The sequence below is a fragment of the Aptenodytes patagonicus genome, chromosome 26 (genome assembly GCF_965638725.1).
Source record: "Aptenodytes patagonicus chromosome 26, bAptPat1.pri.cur, whole genome shotgun sequence".
NCBI lineage: Eukaryota > Metazoa > Chordata > Aves > Sphenisciformes > Spheniscidae > Aptenodytes > Aptenodytes patagonicus.
The window spans coordinates 1,074,212-1,088,161 of record NC_134974.1 but is presented as its reverse complement, the minus strand read 5'-3'; the positions used below and the strand labels follow the sequence as shown (position 1 = coordinate 1,088,161).

At 70.1% G+C, this 13,950-nt stretch overlaps 1 protein-coding gene across 1 annotated transcript; it reads right to left on the bottom strand.

The window, feature by feature from the left end:
• Positions 1–6,382: 6,382 nt before the first annotated feature.
• On the bottom strand, positions 6,383–10,653 carry LOC143171226 (ephrin-A4-like). The gene is made up of 6 exons (XM_076360048.1): positions 10,541–10,653; positions 7,793–8,085; positions 7,182–7,250; positions 6,955–7,014; positions 6,604–6,868; positions 6,383–6,503 (listed from the first exon to the last, which is right to left on the bottom strand). The coding sequence occupies exons 1-5, from the start codon at positions 10,651–10,653 to the stop codon at positions 6,780–6,782; spliced, it is 624 nt and encodes a 207-aa protein (XP_076216163.1). The 3' UTR covers positions 6,383–6,503; positions 6,604–6,779.
• Positions 10,654–13,950: the final 3,297 nt, after the last annotated feature.

Here is a 13,950-nt window from a genome sequence, read left to right as displayed (position 1 = left end):
ACCCCTGGGACTCAGCCCTGCTCAGCCCCAGCGGCATCTTGCCCTCCCTGAACACTGCCTACACCTGGGCCACGCTGACTCTGCTGTTGCAGCCTGCCCCCGGGGCGCCGCGTGCAGCCTGAGGGCAAGCGCGCATGGGTGTCCGCAGGAGCGCGTGTGTCGGGGCTGTCAGTGCGCACAGGGGCTCCCTGGTGTGTCACCACGCCGGCTGCTATGCACACAGTGCTGTGGCCCCGGGGGAGGGTTGAGCACGGGGTGGCTCCCTAGGGGTGCTGGGAGAGGCGCGAGGGGTGATGGAGCTGGTGGAGCATCCGTGGGACTGGGCAGGGACCTGGCCCGTGGTGGCAGGTCAGACCCGGCACCTGCACTGATACAGGATGGTGCTGCCGGAGCCCCTGTCAGCCCCGCTCCAGGCCCGGTGGCAGATCTCTGAGCCGCCCATTACTAGTGCCTAAGTGACGTTAATCCGATTGAGGGGTGACAGGCAGCATCAATATCCCGCTCCCGCCGTACATAGATCACGCTGCAATTAGCATCTGCGGCTGCCGGGACCGGGAGCGCTGGCAGAGGCGGAAGGGGTGATATGGGGGGGGTGCCAGGCTGGGGGTGATGGGGACAGGTCCATGCTGTGACTTGCCCAGGATTGTCCCCATGTTCCTGCCCTGACCCCACAGGTGACAATGCCAGGAGAACTGCAGGCCCTTGGTGCCAAACAAGGGATGGGGATGGGTGCAGGGGTCCGGGGGGGACATGGGAGCCATCCTGGGGACCCCCGGCTGGCACTGAGCTCAGCAGTGCGGGGCTGCTCTGGCTCTGCCCTGGGGATGTGCAACCAGCTCTGACATTGCCCACTCTCCCCTTGGGGACAGCCCATCCCCATCCATCCTGGGCTGGAGCCGCGGCGGTGGGTGACCCCCCCAGCCTGGGGTTGGGGAGAGGGGCCGGGTGCACGCGGTGACCCTGTTTTGCTGCGCCCTTGGTGCTGGGCAGAAGCGAGGGGAAGCAAATGAGCTAATAAATTGGGGGGGGTGGCAGGGGGGCTCAGGATAAAGCATTGCAGGCGCAGGAGATTTCAGGGCCTGAAATATTCATCAGGTTTGATGCGGCACCCGCTGTCACGCCGGCCGTGAGTGATGGCGCGGGGTAGTTTTAATAATGCATCGCTTATAAAAGGCTTGCGAGAGGGACCGGGGGCGCGGGGCAAGGGCAGCCATGGCTCAGCGCTCGCCTGAGATGCGGCAGCCCAGTGGGGGTCCTGGTGAAAACGGGTGGTCCCTCTGGCAGTGGCAGCCGCCGGGCTCCGGCGGGGCCTGTGCCAACCTCATGGTGCCAGCTGGGTGCTGCTGCAGTGGTGCGCGGCAGGGGACAGAGGAGGCAGTGCCAGTGGCACCACCCAGGGACAGCCTGGCATGGCCAGCGAGGCATGGAGAGGTGCTGGGGGAGTGGAGTGCCCCGTGCTGCTGGCACCCAACACCCAAGGGGGTGGCAGAGGACCCCAGGCGGATGCACCGAACCTGCAGCCCGGCAGTGGGTGCCCAGCCACCCCGTCTGGGCTGGGTGGGGGGGCCCCGTGCCCCCGCACAGGGTGTTGCCATCGCAGCTGCTTTGTGCTCCCTCGCTAAATAATTCAGCGCATCGATCTGCCTCCTGGTGCTCCTGCTTCTGGCCACGGGCTGGCCGCACCGCGCTCCTGCCAGCCTCTGGCACCTGCCTGTCCCCGTCCCTGTCCCCGGGCTGGGACTGGCAGGGACCCAGGAAGTTGCCCGCGGTGGAGCCAGGCACACCAGCCCCATGCCCACCAAAGCCAGATGCTGCCCAGGCAGCATGGGGCTCTTGCGTGGCTAACAAGATCTTTGCCAGGGAAGCTCGTTAGCAGCCTGATGATCAAAGGAGTACGGGGCAGATCAATGAACATGGGGAGCAGGCACAGAGGCAACGCAGGACTCCTGCACTGTGGCCCCTGGCATGAAGAGAGACCCCTGTGCAGGAGCCCACCAGCTTCCCCCTGCCCTGCAGCCCCCTGGGGACTCACCTCTGCTCCGTGCCCGAGCATCGCGCCTGCAGCCCCAGCCCTCGGTGCCGGGGCCCCTCTGTCCCCACCAGCATCCTCCCAGCCGGACGTGTGCCCGGAGGGGACGGACAGGCAGTGAGGGCTCTGCGCCCGCGGCGCTTTGTGAGCTACAGCTTGCCAGGGCTGTGGTGAAACCCTGGCATCCAGCCCTGCCGCCGACCCTCGCAGCACCCGCTCTGGGCATCCTTGGAAGATACTGTCCTGGGTGGGCACCCACCCCAGCCCCCACCCTCACCATCTGGCTGCCCCGGGAATGCAGCGTGCTGGAGGGTAACGCCGTGTCGTTTGCACCAACCCGTTCCTGTCCAAATCCTCCTCCCAGCCACTGCTGAGCTGCGGCTCCGTTCTCCTCCTGCCAGCTGGGCCAGTGCCAGCCTGAGAGTCCCAGGATAGACCCAGCTCCGTTTAAAACTGATGAGGGACAAGAGGACAGGAGGCTTAAAACCCAGGTGGGAGCCCTGCCTGCACCCTGCCTGCACCCTGCCCACGTGCCTTGGGGCAGATCCCACACTGCTGCCTGGGGCTCCCATGGGCTGCCAGCCCTGTCCCCAGGGGTCCAGAGAGGGTCCCAGCACAGGGACCCCAGGGCGCGGCAGAGCCGGTTCCAGCACCGAGGGCCCTTAGTATGCAGCAGGTGCAGGCAGCACCGACAGAGCCGGCAGCTGAATGGCGCTGCCGCTGCAAGGGCAGCTCCTGCCCATCCCAGCTCCGGCACAGCAGGATTACTGTCCGTCAGGATTACAGCAGGCTGGGGAGGGGGGCAGCCCTGCCGAGCCACTGCCAGCTCCCCAACACACGCAGGGGCACGGGCAGACAGACGCAGGCAGGGATGGACAGACACCCCAGCACAGAGTGGGGATGCGTGCACGCAGCATCTGCCTGCGTCCGTAGCCCCGGGGGCGCAAACCTGCCAGTGCCCGGGCTGGCGAGCGCGTGCACCGTGCTCCCGTGTGCTCTACCCGCTGCGCTGGCTGCCACCCTGGCCCCGGGCCAGCGGAGATAAACGGCAGTGCCCTCTGCTCCGACCCCGGCAGCGTAAATTGGCCAGTGGAGATGCAGCTGCCCGCCCGGCACCCTGCCCTGGCCGCACGGGATGCGGGTGGGATGCAACAGCCCCTGCATGTGTGTGCCACGCCGGTGCAAGCTGGCACGCCCAGTGCATGCACCCTCATTGCTATGGCAGGCGCGGGCTCGGTGCGCGCGGCTCTGGCTAATTAGCTGGCGCGGGCCAGCTCCCTCCAAAGCCCCTGCTGAGTGTTTTGCTAAATTATAACCTTGACAATGTTCATCATCAGGCGGCTGCTCGGGGAACAGCCGGCTCCGGCCCCGCGTGCCCAGCGCTGAGCACCGGTGCAGCGGCGCAGAGCTGCCCGGCTGGGGTGGCAACACACCGGGGTGGCATCACGCTGGGGTGGCTTCCCACCATGTGCCCGCAACCACCGGGTGATGCAAGAGCAGGACCGAGGCGAGTGATGGGCTCTGTGGCGTGGCCCCGGGGTGCCTGGGAGCCTGCGGCCAGTGCTCAGTGCCTGGCTCACCCGGTGCTGCGCTCCTCAGGGCTCAGCACGCATGTCCCCTCGGCTCAGCATGTCCCCTCAGCATGGCGAGCTGGTGGCCCCGTTTCCATGGTGACACAGAGCCATTTCCCATCTCTGAGATGCTCTCGACAGCTCTCGGGTGGGGGCTGCAGCCGCTGCCCTACACCCATGGGAGACAGGCAGGGATGGACCCCACCACCCCGGGGGGGGACTGTGCTCCTCCCTTCCAGCCATCTGAGGGGGGCTGCTGGGCCCCATGTCCTGCCCTGTGTGTCCTGGGGCTGCCCCTGGGATGGCCAGGGTGCCTGACCTCATCCTCACCCCAGGGCGGTGAGGGGTGTTGGGGAGCGCCGGGTCCCCTGTCCCGGCACGGCTGGGTGAGGGGACCCCAGCAGCGTGGCTGGCCGGGGGTACCCAGTGCCAGGAGCTTCTTCACATGCTGCCGGAAGCACCATAGGGCCAGGGGCCTGCGCCCAGGCTCATCCCGGTGCCACGGTGTACCCACGGTCTCCCGTCCCGGCAGCAAGCCAGAGCACAGGGCTGGGCATGGCCACACCATGCCTCCATCTCACCTCCCGCCACGCCATTGTGACTCCCAGGCTGTCAGCACAACCCGCCGCCTCTTTATCCCCCTCTTCATCTCAGGGCTGCCTATTACTGTTTTGCATCATTTTCCGTCCCTGGTGATAAATTTTTCCTTCCCAATTTCCAAGGGTTTAACTCCCACCCGCCCACAGCGCCCGGGGCTGCCCCATGGGGCATGGACCCGTCGGCTGAGAGCACCTGGACACCCTCACCCCACGCCCTTCCCCAGTGGGATCTGGGTGTCCTGGCACCCGAGCATCCCAACTGGCGTGGGTGGCAGTGCTGGGGCAGGGGCCGGCATCGGGTGGGGGGGGAGCCCCAAGGCGGGGAGATTGCGAGACAGAAGGGACGGGCTAATGGAGCCTATTCCTTTAATAGATTCAATTTCTGCCGCGGCTGGCTGCGGGGCGCGGAGCCATCAATTCGATTCAGGGGATGGGGAATCTGATTTGGAGCGGCCGTGCCATCAATTAGCTTTTATTGATGGCATTGCTCATTGGAAGTCGATGGGATTTGAAGCCGGCAGCGGCTCCCGCATACCAAGCAACCCCCGCTCAAGGACAGGGCCCCACTGCTCCGGGACCCGGCACCCACACTCGGGTCCTCACAGGGACCCCTTGGCCCTCACCTGGGAAAGCCCCGGCGGGGCTGGGGCAGCGAGATGGGCAGCCCCCCGGAATCCCTCCACAGGGGTCCATTGGGGGATGCCCCCAGCCAGCATTCTGACATGAGGGTCCCTTGGGACACGGTTGCTCCCAGCATCCCCGCATGGAGGTCCCTTGGGTACGGTCCCCCCCAGATGACATGACCCCCGCATGGGGGGGTCCCACAAGGCAGAGTTTCCCCCCTGAGGATCCCTGCATGGGGCTCCTACAGGGCATGGACACCTCTACACCAGGCAGCCGCCAGGCACCATCCTGGGCCCCGCAGTGGGGCCAGGCTCCGCTGCCCCCCATGGGGACAGGGTGCAGGGTGCGGCGGGGGAAGGGCAGGCAGCGGCACGGGAGGGGGGGAGGGGTGCGGTGCGGTCGATGCTTTTGCTCAGCCTCTTGCCGAGCAGTTTCTCCCGAGAAGCCATAAAACCTGTCTGACGTGCCCAGCACCACTGCGGCAGGCGGCCGGCAACGCCTGCGCGGGGAGGGGGACGCAGGGGCCTGGCTGCCAGCAGCCCCATGGGGGGCTCGGCCCTGGCTGGGCCCCCCGAGCAGGGCAGCGGGGGGCTGCACCCACGGGGCAGGGGGACAGGAGCCGCCGGCCGCTGCGGAAGCCTCAAGCAACTCTCCCACCAGCAGGCAAGCCTGGGGCACACCGCTGCTGGCTCCATCCCATGGCCGCTGGCTGCACCGGAGCTGTGACCCTGGTGGCAGGGACCCAGCCACACTGCAAGATTGGCCCATGCAGCGACCTGGGTGCCCCATAGGTAAAGGGTGACACCCCAACCGTGGCCTCCACAGCCCCCTGCTTTGTGGTGCATCCTAATGGGGTACGCAGTGGGCGGCGGGACAGATGGATGGAGGACCACCGCCATGCGGGCAGCCCAAGCCCGGCCAAGGGCAGCGAGCAGGACCAGGGCGCCCAGCTGGGGGCTCTGGGTGAGCGACCCCCCCAGCCCTGCCGCCCCTCGTCCCTGTCCCTTACCAGGCGCTGGTGGCCAGCTCTGGGTCCCGCTGCCAGGCACTAATTGCAGGCAGCTCGTCTGTAATTAAAGCTCTCCCTGTGACATGAGCTGACGTCTCAATATCAAATCACTGCAATTAAACCCCTGGCATGAAAGGTCGTGGCAAGAGGTGCAGGCACCCCCGGGGAGCAGCCACCCGGCCTGTGCCCCAGCACCCCTGCGGGGACGGGGACCATGGGCAGGTGGGTACAAGCAGGAGGGGACCGCAGGCAGGTGGGCACGGGCAGGAGGGGACCGTGGGCAGTGCGAGGCCAGGGGTGGGGGCTGCACAGCCTGAGAGCACAGCAATCTTGCAAACACTGTATTGCTCGGCTCAGTCACTACCAGGGGTTAAAACCAAACCGTAGGGGCCAGTGACGGCATGGAGGAGGGCGTCTTCCCAGAAGACAGATCGGTGTGTCCTCGCCGGAGGACAAGGCAGCAGAGGGGCCGGGCGCCTGCCTCCATCCGGCGCCCGCTCCAGGGCCTGGGGGTCGCCAGTCCCCCGGGGCAGGGGTCCACGGGGGAAGGCACAAGATGAGGCGATGGCCCTGGGGCAGAGCAGGCGTCCGCTGAGCTGCAGGGAGCCCAGCGCTGGGGCAGGGCGGCTGGCGGGGCCGGTGTGCAGCGATGCTGGCGGGAAGCGAGGTCCCTGGGAAGGGGAGAGCCCCATCAGGGGATGCTGTGGCATGGCAAGGGGGACCAGCCCCTGGGGGCACCCACTGCTTGGGAGCCCCCCGTGCCCCCCTCACCTTCCAGCCTGGAGCTCCTGGCCCCGGCTCGGCTCCGTGGGGGTCCGGCGGGTGAGTGAGTCGTGGCCCGGGGCTGCCCCATGGGCTCGGGGCGGGGGGATGGTGGTGGAGGAAGAGTCTGGAAGCAGGCAGTGGGGCAGAGGAGCCCGTCCCCCCGCCATGGGCAGCGCCGAGGGTCAGATCCAGAGCAGGGTGAGGAGCACCAGCGCCAGGCACGGGGCGCGAGGCTGCAGCGGGGCTGCGATGCCCCGGGCAGGCACTGCGTCTGCCAGGGCAAGAGCAGAGGTCAGGCTGAGCCAGCCCCGGGCGCCCCTGGCCGCCCCCTGGCCCACCTGCCCGCCTTGTACTCACCCTCCGGCCCCCCACGCCCGTGGGGCTGCGAATTGGGAACCTCCGTCACCGGCTCCGGTGCTGAAACAAACCCCAGCAGTGTCAGAGACTGGCTCCCCTGGGGGACACGGTGTCCCCTCAAGGCCCCAGTGCAAACCAGTACACCCAGCGGGGACCAGGCTGCCCCAGAGACAGGAGAGGGGGAGCCCTAGACTTTTGGGGCACAGCCGCCCCCCGGTCGGACTCACTCGTGCCTCTGCAGCAGACGGAGACGCGCAGCTTCAGGCAGCGCCCGGCGCTCTCGGGGCTGGGGACAGCTGGGCAGAGGGAACACATCAGCGGGCCCCCCCCCGGCACGGCCCCCCCAGCCCGGGACGGGACCCCCCGACGGCCGGGTCAGAGCCGGGCCTGGGGCGCCCCCTCCTGGCGGACTGCGGGACCGGCACCCCCCGCGCCCCCACCCCGGGGCATCCAGACCCCCTGCCCACCCCGGCCCCTGCTGCATCCAGATCCCTAGGTGCAGCTGGACACCCCCCCCCCCAAGCACCCCAGCCCTGGTTGCATCCAGACTCCCGGGGGCATCCAGATCCCCTTTGTTCACCCCAACCTTGGTTGCACGTAGACCTCCGGTGCACCCCAACCCTGGTTGCATCCCAACCCTCAGTTGCATCCAGACCCCCCCTGTTTACCCCAACCATGGCTGCATCCAGATCCTCGATGCACCCCGAACCTCCTGCATGCCCCAAACCTGGTTCCACCCAGACCTCTGGGTGCAGCCAAACCCTGGTGGGACCCGACCCCGCTGCACCCACCCCCGGTGCAGCCGCCCGACTGCGCCCCAGGCCCCGGGGTGACTCACAAATGTAGTAGTAGGTCTCCCCCGGCTGGAACTCGAAGCCGAGCGAGAAGGGGGTGAAGCGCTGGATCTTCTCCGAGAAGCGGACGGGCCCGAAGGGTGCCTGGGGCCGGTTGCACTCCCAGCGCTTGAAGGCGCCGGGGGTCTCGTAGCAGCCGCGGTAGCCCTCCCGGTCCACCATGAAGAGCGTGAAGGTCTCTGCCCGGCCGGCGGGCACGGCCCCCTCGTAGTGCGGGCAGTAGATGTCCAGGTAGTCATTAATGGCCACCTGGATGGCGTAGTCGTCCCGCAGGAACCTGCCGGGCAGGGCGAGCTGGGGAGTGGGCGGCCAGGGGTCCCGTTGTCCCTGGGAGGGACGCCCTGCTGCCCCCCGCCCCGGCAGAGCAGGTGGCCGGGCTTTTGCCGAACAGCTACCGGGCGTTCGTCCGCTCCACACAACCAGGCATCAGCTCGGATTAGCCGCAGGCCACTGGAGCTGAATGGGCTCGGCCGCCGCGGCCGGGGAAGCCCAGCCACGCCAGCCAGGGCACAAAGCCCCTCGCCCCAGGCACCCGCCTCACCACCCCGGCGCTGATCGGTGCTGACACCCCGGCGGGGGGCCGCCCCACACGATGCCTCCTGCACCACATGGTACTTCCAGGGGCACGGCTGGCCAGGGCAGGGGGCACGGGGGGCTCTGCTGGCTGGGCAGGCAGGGGAGGGGGCCCAGCCCGGGTACCTGCGCGGGCAGGCAGGCACCAGCGTGGCTGTTGGGATGGCATGAGCTCATGGCTGCAAACAGCGCGTGCGGCTAGGCTGGGGTGGAGCAGACACCTCTGCAGGCACACACACACACACACGCACACACATGTGCACACATACACATATGTGCACATGCTTGGTCCTGCCCACCCGGGACAGGCAACAGAGCAGGAGCCCCTCTCCCCCTTCCCAGCCCCAGCAGGGCGGCAGTCTCCGTCCTGCGCCCGCGTCTCCCAACCAGCTGGATCCTGCCGCGGCCCAGACATGCACCAGCCCGGCAGGGCCCTGGCCTTGCTGGCAGCGCTGCGGCAGGGATGGTGCTGCCGAGCTGCCGCCTGGCTGGCAGGGTCGTCCTGTCCTGCCAGGAAGGGGGCTAGCGGGGAGACCCCGGGGCCAGCTCCAGCCCCCTCCTCCCACCCCGGTGCAGGCACAGGCAGTGTTTACACCAGGCGCAGATTCCTGGCAGCTGCGGCAGAGGTCGGTGCATTAATCACCGGGCCGGCAGCGCTGTCGAGCCGGGGAGGCTCAGGCCCCAGCTGCCCCCCCAGGCCAGGGGCTCTTCGAGGACAGGACCGGGCGCGGGCTCCCCGCTGACTCAGAGCATCCCGCCGGGCGACGCTGGCTGGGACGAGCCCAGGCAGGGCCGAGGGCTGCCAGGGGCCGGGGCCCTGCCCTGACCCTGCGGAGGGGCACACGCCCCCCCCCCGCCCCCCCCCATTCCTGGGGCACCCACGGGTGGTGGGTTCCCACGTCTCCCATCCGTGGGTCCCCACTTGCAGGGGGAAGGTAAGGCAGCATCGGTGCCCCCAGCCCTGCCTGGAGTGTGCCCACCTGCCCCAGCCCAGCTTTGCGGGCCAAGGGCACGAGACCCATGTGCGGGAGTGCAGCCCCCGGGCCCTCAGCACAACACCCCGACCTTGCCTCCCCACTCCCCTGGGCCCCGAGCTGGGAAATGCCTAAAATGGAGGAGGCTGGGAGAAGGGATGGGACTGGACCCCGGCCCACCGATGATGGCAGAGCCTGTGGGCAGCACCTGTGGCTGGGCAGGGGCTGGGCTGGGCCGTGCCCAATGGCCCCCACCAGCGGGGACATCCACTATGGGGATCCACAGCCCTGGCAGTGCCACCCACCGGCTTGATGCCACCCAGGGTGACCCCAGGCTTGATGCCCACCGGCCGCAATTGCCCCAGGGCTGCCCACCAGCCCCATGCCCAGCAAGCGTGCCCAGGCTCGGTACCACATGAGGATGCCCAAAGCTCAGTACCACCAAGGGTGCCCGGGCTCAGTGCGGGTTGGTACCACCGGGGGACTTGGTACCACCAGGAGTGTCCACCAGCTCGGTACCACCCAGGGCTCAGTATCACCTGGGGGTACTCACCTGCTCGATACCACCCGGGGCTCGATGCCACCAGCAGTGCCCGGCGGCTCAGTACTACCTGGGGGTACTCACTGGCTCGGTACCGCCTGGGGATGCCCGGTGGCTCGGTACCACCCGGAGCTTGGTGGCTCAGTACCACTGGGGGTACTCACCGGCTCGGTACCACCCTGGGGCTCCCTTGGTGCCACTGGGGGTGCCCAGTGGCTCAGTACCGCTCGGGGCTCAGCACCACCTGGGGGTACTCATCGGCTCGGTAACGCCCGGGGGTGCCCGGTGGCTCGGTACCACCGGGGGATACTCACCTGTTCGCTACCACCTGGGGCTCGGTGCCACCGGGGATGCCCGGTGGCTCTGTACCACCTGGGGGTACTCACCAGCTCGGTATCACCTGGGGGTGCCCGGTGGCTCGGTAGCACCCGGGGCTCGGTACCACCGGGAGGTACTCACCGTCTCGGTATCACCCGGGGGCACCCGCTAGCACGGGGGCTGCCCGGTGGCTCGGTGCCCGCCAGCTCCGCCCCGCCCGGGAGCCCACCGCCCGCCGCCCCGACCCTCCCGGCGGCGCGGGCCCGGGGCTCGGCGGGGCCCGGGGAGCACAAAGGCGGCGGGGCCGGCGGGGGCGGCGGCGCTACCTGGGGTTGCTGCCGTTCCAGTAGACGCCGTGGCGGAGGCCGCGCACCGGCGGCGGCGGCGCCCAGAGCAGCGGCGCCCAGAGCAGGAGCCCGAGCAGCGGCGCGGGGCGCATGGCTCCGCCGGCGGCGGCGGGGGGCGGCGGGGCCGGGGCCGGGGCGGGGGCCGGCGGGGGCGGGGGCGGCCCGGCACGGCGGGGCTCGGCACGGCCCGGCCCGCCCCGCCAACTTCGGGCCAATCCGCGCCGCGCCGCCGCCCGGCAACTTCCCCGAGCGCCATTAACCCTTGGGGGGCGGCACCGGCACCCCCCGGCACCGGGACCGGCACCCCGAAACCATCTGGCATCCCCGGCACCGAACGGGACCGGGACCGGCAACCCCGCACCGACCGGCACCTCCGACATCCATCGGCACCGGGACCGGCACCCCGGCACCGACCCGGCATCCCCCCCGCCTCCTCCGGCACCCACCGGGACCGGCACCGACCCGGGGCGGACCGGCACCGACCCGGGGCCGACCCGGCACCCCCTCCCCCGCCCCTAATCCGGCGCCCACCGGCACCGGGACCGTCACCCCCGCACCGATCCGGCACCGGGACCGGCATCCTCGGCACCTACCCGGTCCCCCCCCCGCCCCAGCCGGCACCCCCGGCACCGCCCTGGCACCGGGACCGGCATCCTCGGCACCTACCCGGTCCCCCCCCCCGCCCCAGCCGGCACCCCCGGCACCGCCCTGGTACCTCGGGCATCGACCGGGACCGGCACTGCCCAGCACGGCCCGGGCACCCGGGACCGGCAGCACCGGGTGCTCCCCGCGCCCACCCGTGCCCCCGCCGGGCATCAGCACCCACTGGACGCCGGTACCGGCACCGGCCAGGCGCAGCGGGACCCGGCGGAGGAACGGTGCTGGTCCGTGCACACGGGGCAGCTCCTGCACACGCGTGTGTGCAGACACGGGGTGACTCCTGCACACGCGTGTGTCCATGCACACAGGGGGCAGCTCCTGCACACGCTTGTGTGCAGACACGGGGTGACTCCTCCACACGTGTACCCGTGCACACACGGGGCGGCTCCTGCACACGCGTGTGTCCATGCACACAGGGGGCAGCTCCTGCACACGCTTGTGTGCAGACACGGGGTGACTCCTGCACACACGTGTGTCCATGCACACAGGGGGCAGCTCCTGCACACGCGTGTGTCCATGCACAGGGGGGGAGGCTCCTGCACATGCTTGTGTCCATGCACACACAGGGCGGCTCCTGCACATGCTTGTGTGCAGACACGGGGTGACTCCTGCACACACGTGTGCCTGTGCACACACAGGGTGACTCCTGCACACGCGTGTGTCCATGCACACAGGGGGCAGCTCCTGCACACGCGTGTGTCCATGCACATGGGGTGACTCCTGCACACACGTGTGTCCATGCACACACGGGGCGGCTCCTGCACACGCGTGTGCCTGTGCACACATGGGGCGGCTCCTGCACACGCTTGTGTGCAGACACGGGGTGACTCCTGCACACACGCGTGTCCATGCACACACAGGGCGGCTCCTGCACATGCTTGTGTGCAGACATGGGGTGACTCCTGCACACGCATGTGCCTGTGCACACATGGGGCGGCTCCTGCACACGCTTGTGTGCAGACACGGGGTGACTCCTCCACACGCGTGTGTCCATGCACACAGGGGGCAGCTCCTGCACACACGTGTCTATGCACACACGGGGCAGCTCCTGCACACGCTTGTGTGCAGACACGGGGTGACTCCTCCACACGCGTGTGTCCATGCACACAGGGGGCAGCTCCTGCACACACGTGTCTATGCACACACGGGGCAGCTCCTGCACACGCTTGTGTGCAGACACGGGGTGACTCCTGCACACGTGTCCATGCACACAGGGGGCAGCTCCTGCACACGCGTGTCCGTGCACACGGGGGGGTGACTCCTGCACACGCGTGTGTCCGTGCACACACGGGGCGGCCCCTGCACGTGCCCGTGCCCACGTGGCTCCGAGGGAGACCCGCGCCCCCCTCCGCCGCACGGCTGCGCGCGCAGTCCCCGCCAGGGGGCAGTCGCGGCCGGGAGCCACTTCCTGCGCGGGGGGGCGGTACTTCCGGCGGGCGCCGCGGGTGCTGCCGGGAGCCGTAGTTCCGCGGGGCGGCGCGGCCGGTCCCGCTCCCCCCGCCCCGGGGCCCCCGGTCCGGCGGAGGCAGCGCGGAGGCAGCTCACAGACCCTTTATTGGCGTCGGCGGGGGACAAGCGGGCGGCGAGGCCCCGCGGGGCCCGGGGCGAGGCCTTCCCCACGGCCCGGCCCGGCGACTCCAGCGCTGCGGCGGTCCCGGCCCGCGGCTCAGGTCTCCCGCTGGGCGCCCGCCGGCGGCGGGGGAGCCGGCCTGGGGGAGAGAGGCGGGCGGTGACGGGGCCGGGGCCGCAACATGGCACCCCGCTCTGGCTCCCCCCAGCCCCCTGCTCTGGCTCCCCCCTCTGCCCTCCCTACAGCCCCCACCTGCACCCCACTTTGGCCCCCTGCAGCCCCCCACCCTGGCACCCTACAGCCTCCCCCACTCTGGCCCCTACAGCCCCCACTCGCCCCCCACCTTGGCCTCCCCAGCCCGGTCCTGTCTGTCCCCCCCCCACCCCCTTACCTGGAGGGAATCACCATGACGTAGGGGTGGCTGGGGGGTGTCTCGCTGCGGGGGAGCGAAGGCCCGGGGGGTCCGAGGGCAGCGGCCGCTGAGGCGGGGGGGGCTTGGCTGGACCTGGGGGCTGTGGGGGGAATGGGGGTGTCAAAGCTGCGGCACGGGTCAACCCCCCCTGATGGGCTCAGGGGGGGGCCCAAACCACCTCCCTTGCCCCAGGGGGGGCAGGGGGAGGCCCGGTCCAGGCGCACGCCATCCTGCTCCACACGCCGGTGCCGCCGCCGTGCCGCCGTTACCTGAGTGCCTGGCGCCACGGGGTCCGCAGGCAGCGGGCGTGTGGGGGGGGGCGGCCTGTCCGAGGGGGGGGCCTGGGCAGAGAGAGCAGGGACAGTGAGACAGCTGGGGGACAGCGAGACAGCTTGGGGACCGGTGGCCGCGGGGCTGAGCCTCCCGCCAGGCAGGAGGTTTTTTGGGGCCCAGGGCTCTCCCGTGGGGGGGGTACCGGCTCTGCCAGGCGGTGTGTGCCAGGAGCCGCGCCACGGAGGGGCCGCAGCCCGCAGGTCCCCGAGAGCTGGTGTGCAGCCAGGCATGCAGCAGTGGCCGGCAGCCGGGGAGGTGCCTGTCCGGGACCCCCACCCCGGCCCGGGCGTTACCTTGGGAGGAGGGTCCGGCGGGAGAGGCCGGGAGGGCGGGTCGGGCCGGGCTGAGCCGAGAGCAGCCGGCTGCGGAGAGAGGGAGAGGGGGCAGGCGTGCCATGCAGCCCTGGAGCGGGGC

Excerpts from the sequence above, each read along its gene's own strand:
- LOC143171226 (XM_076360048.1), bottom strand. The coding sequence starts at position 10,653 with ATGCGCCCCGCGCCGCTGCTCGGGCTCCTGCTCTGGGCGCCGCTGCTC. Across the intron at positions 8,086-10,540 it reads TGGAACGGCAGCAACCCCAG|GTTCCTGCGGGACGACTACG; the intron begins GTAGCGCCGCCG and ends CCTGCCCGGCAG. Across the intron at positions 6,869-6,954 it reads CGGGCGTGGGGGGCCGGAGG|ACGCAGTGCCTGCCCGGGGC; the intron begins GTGAGTACAAGG and ends TTGCCCTGGCAG.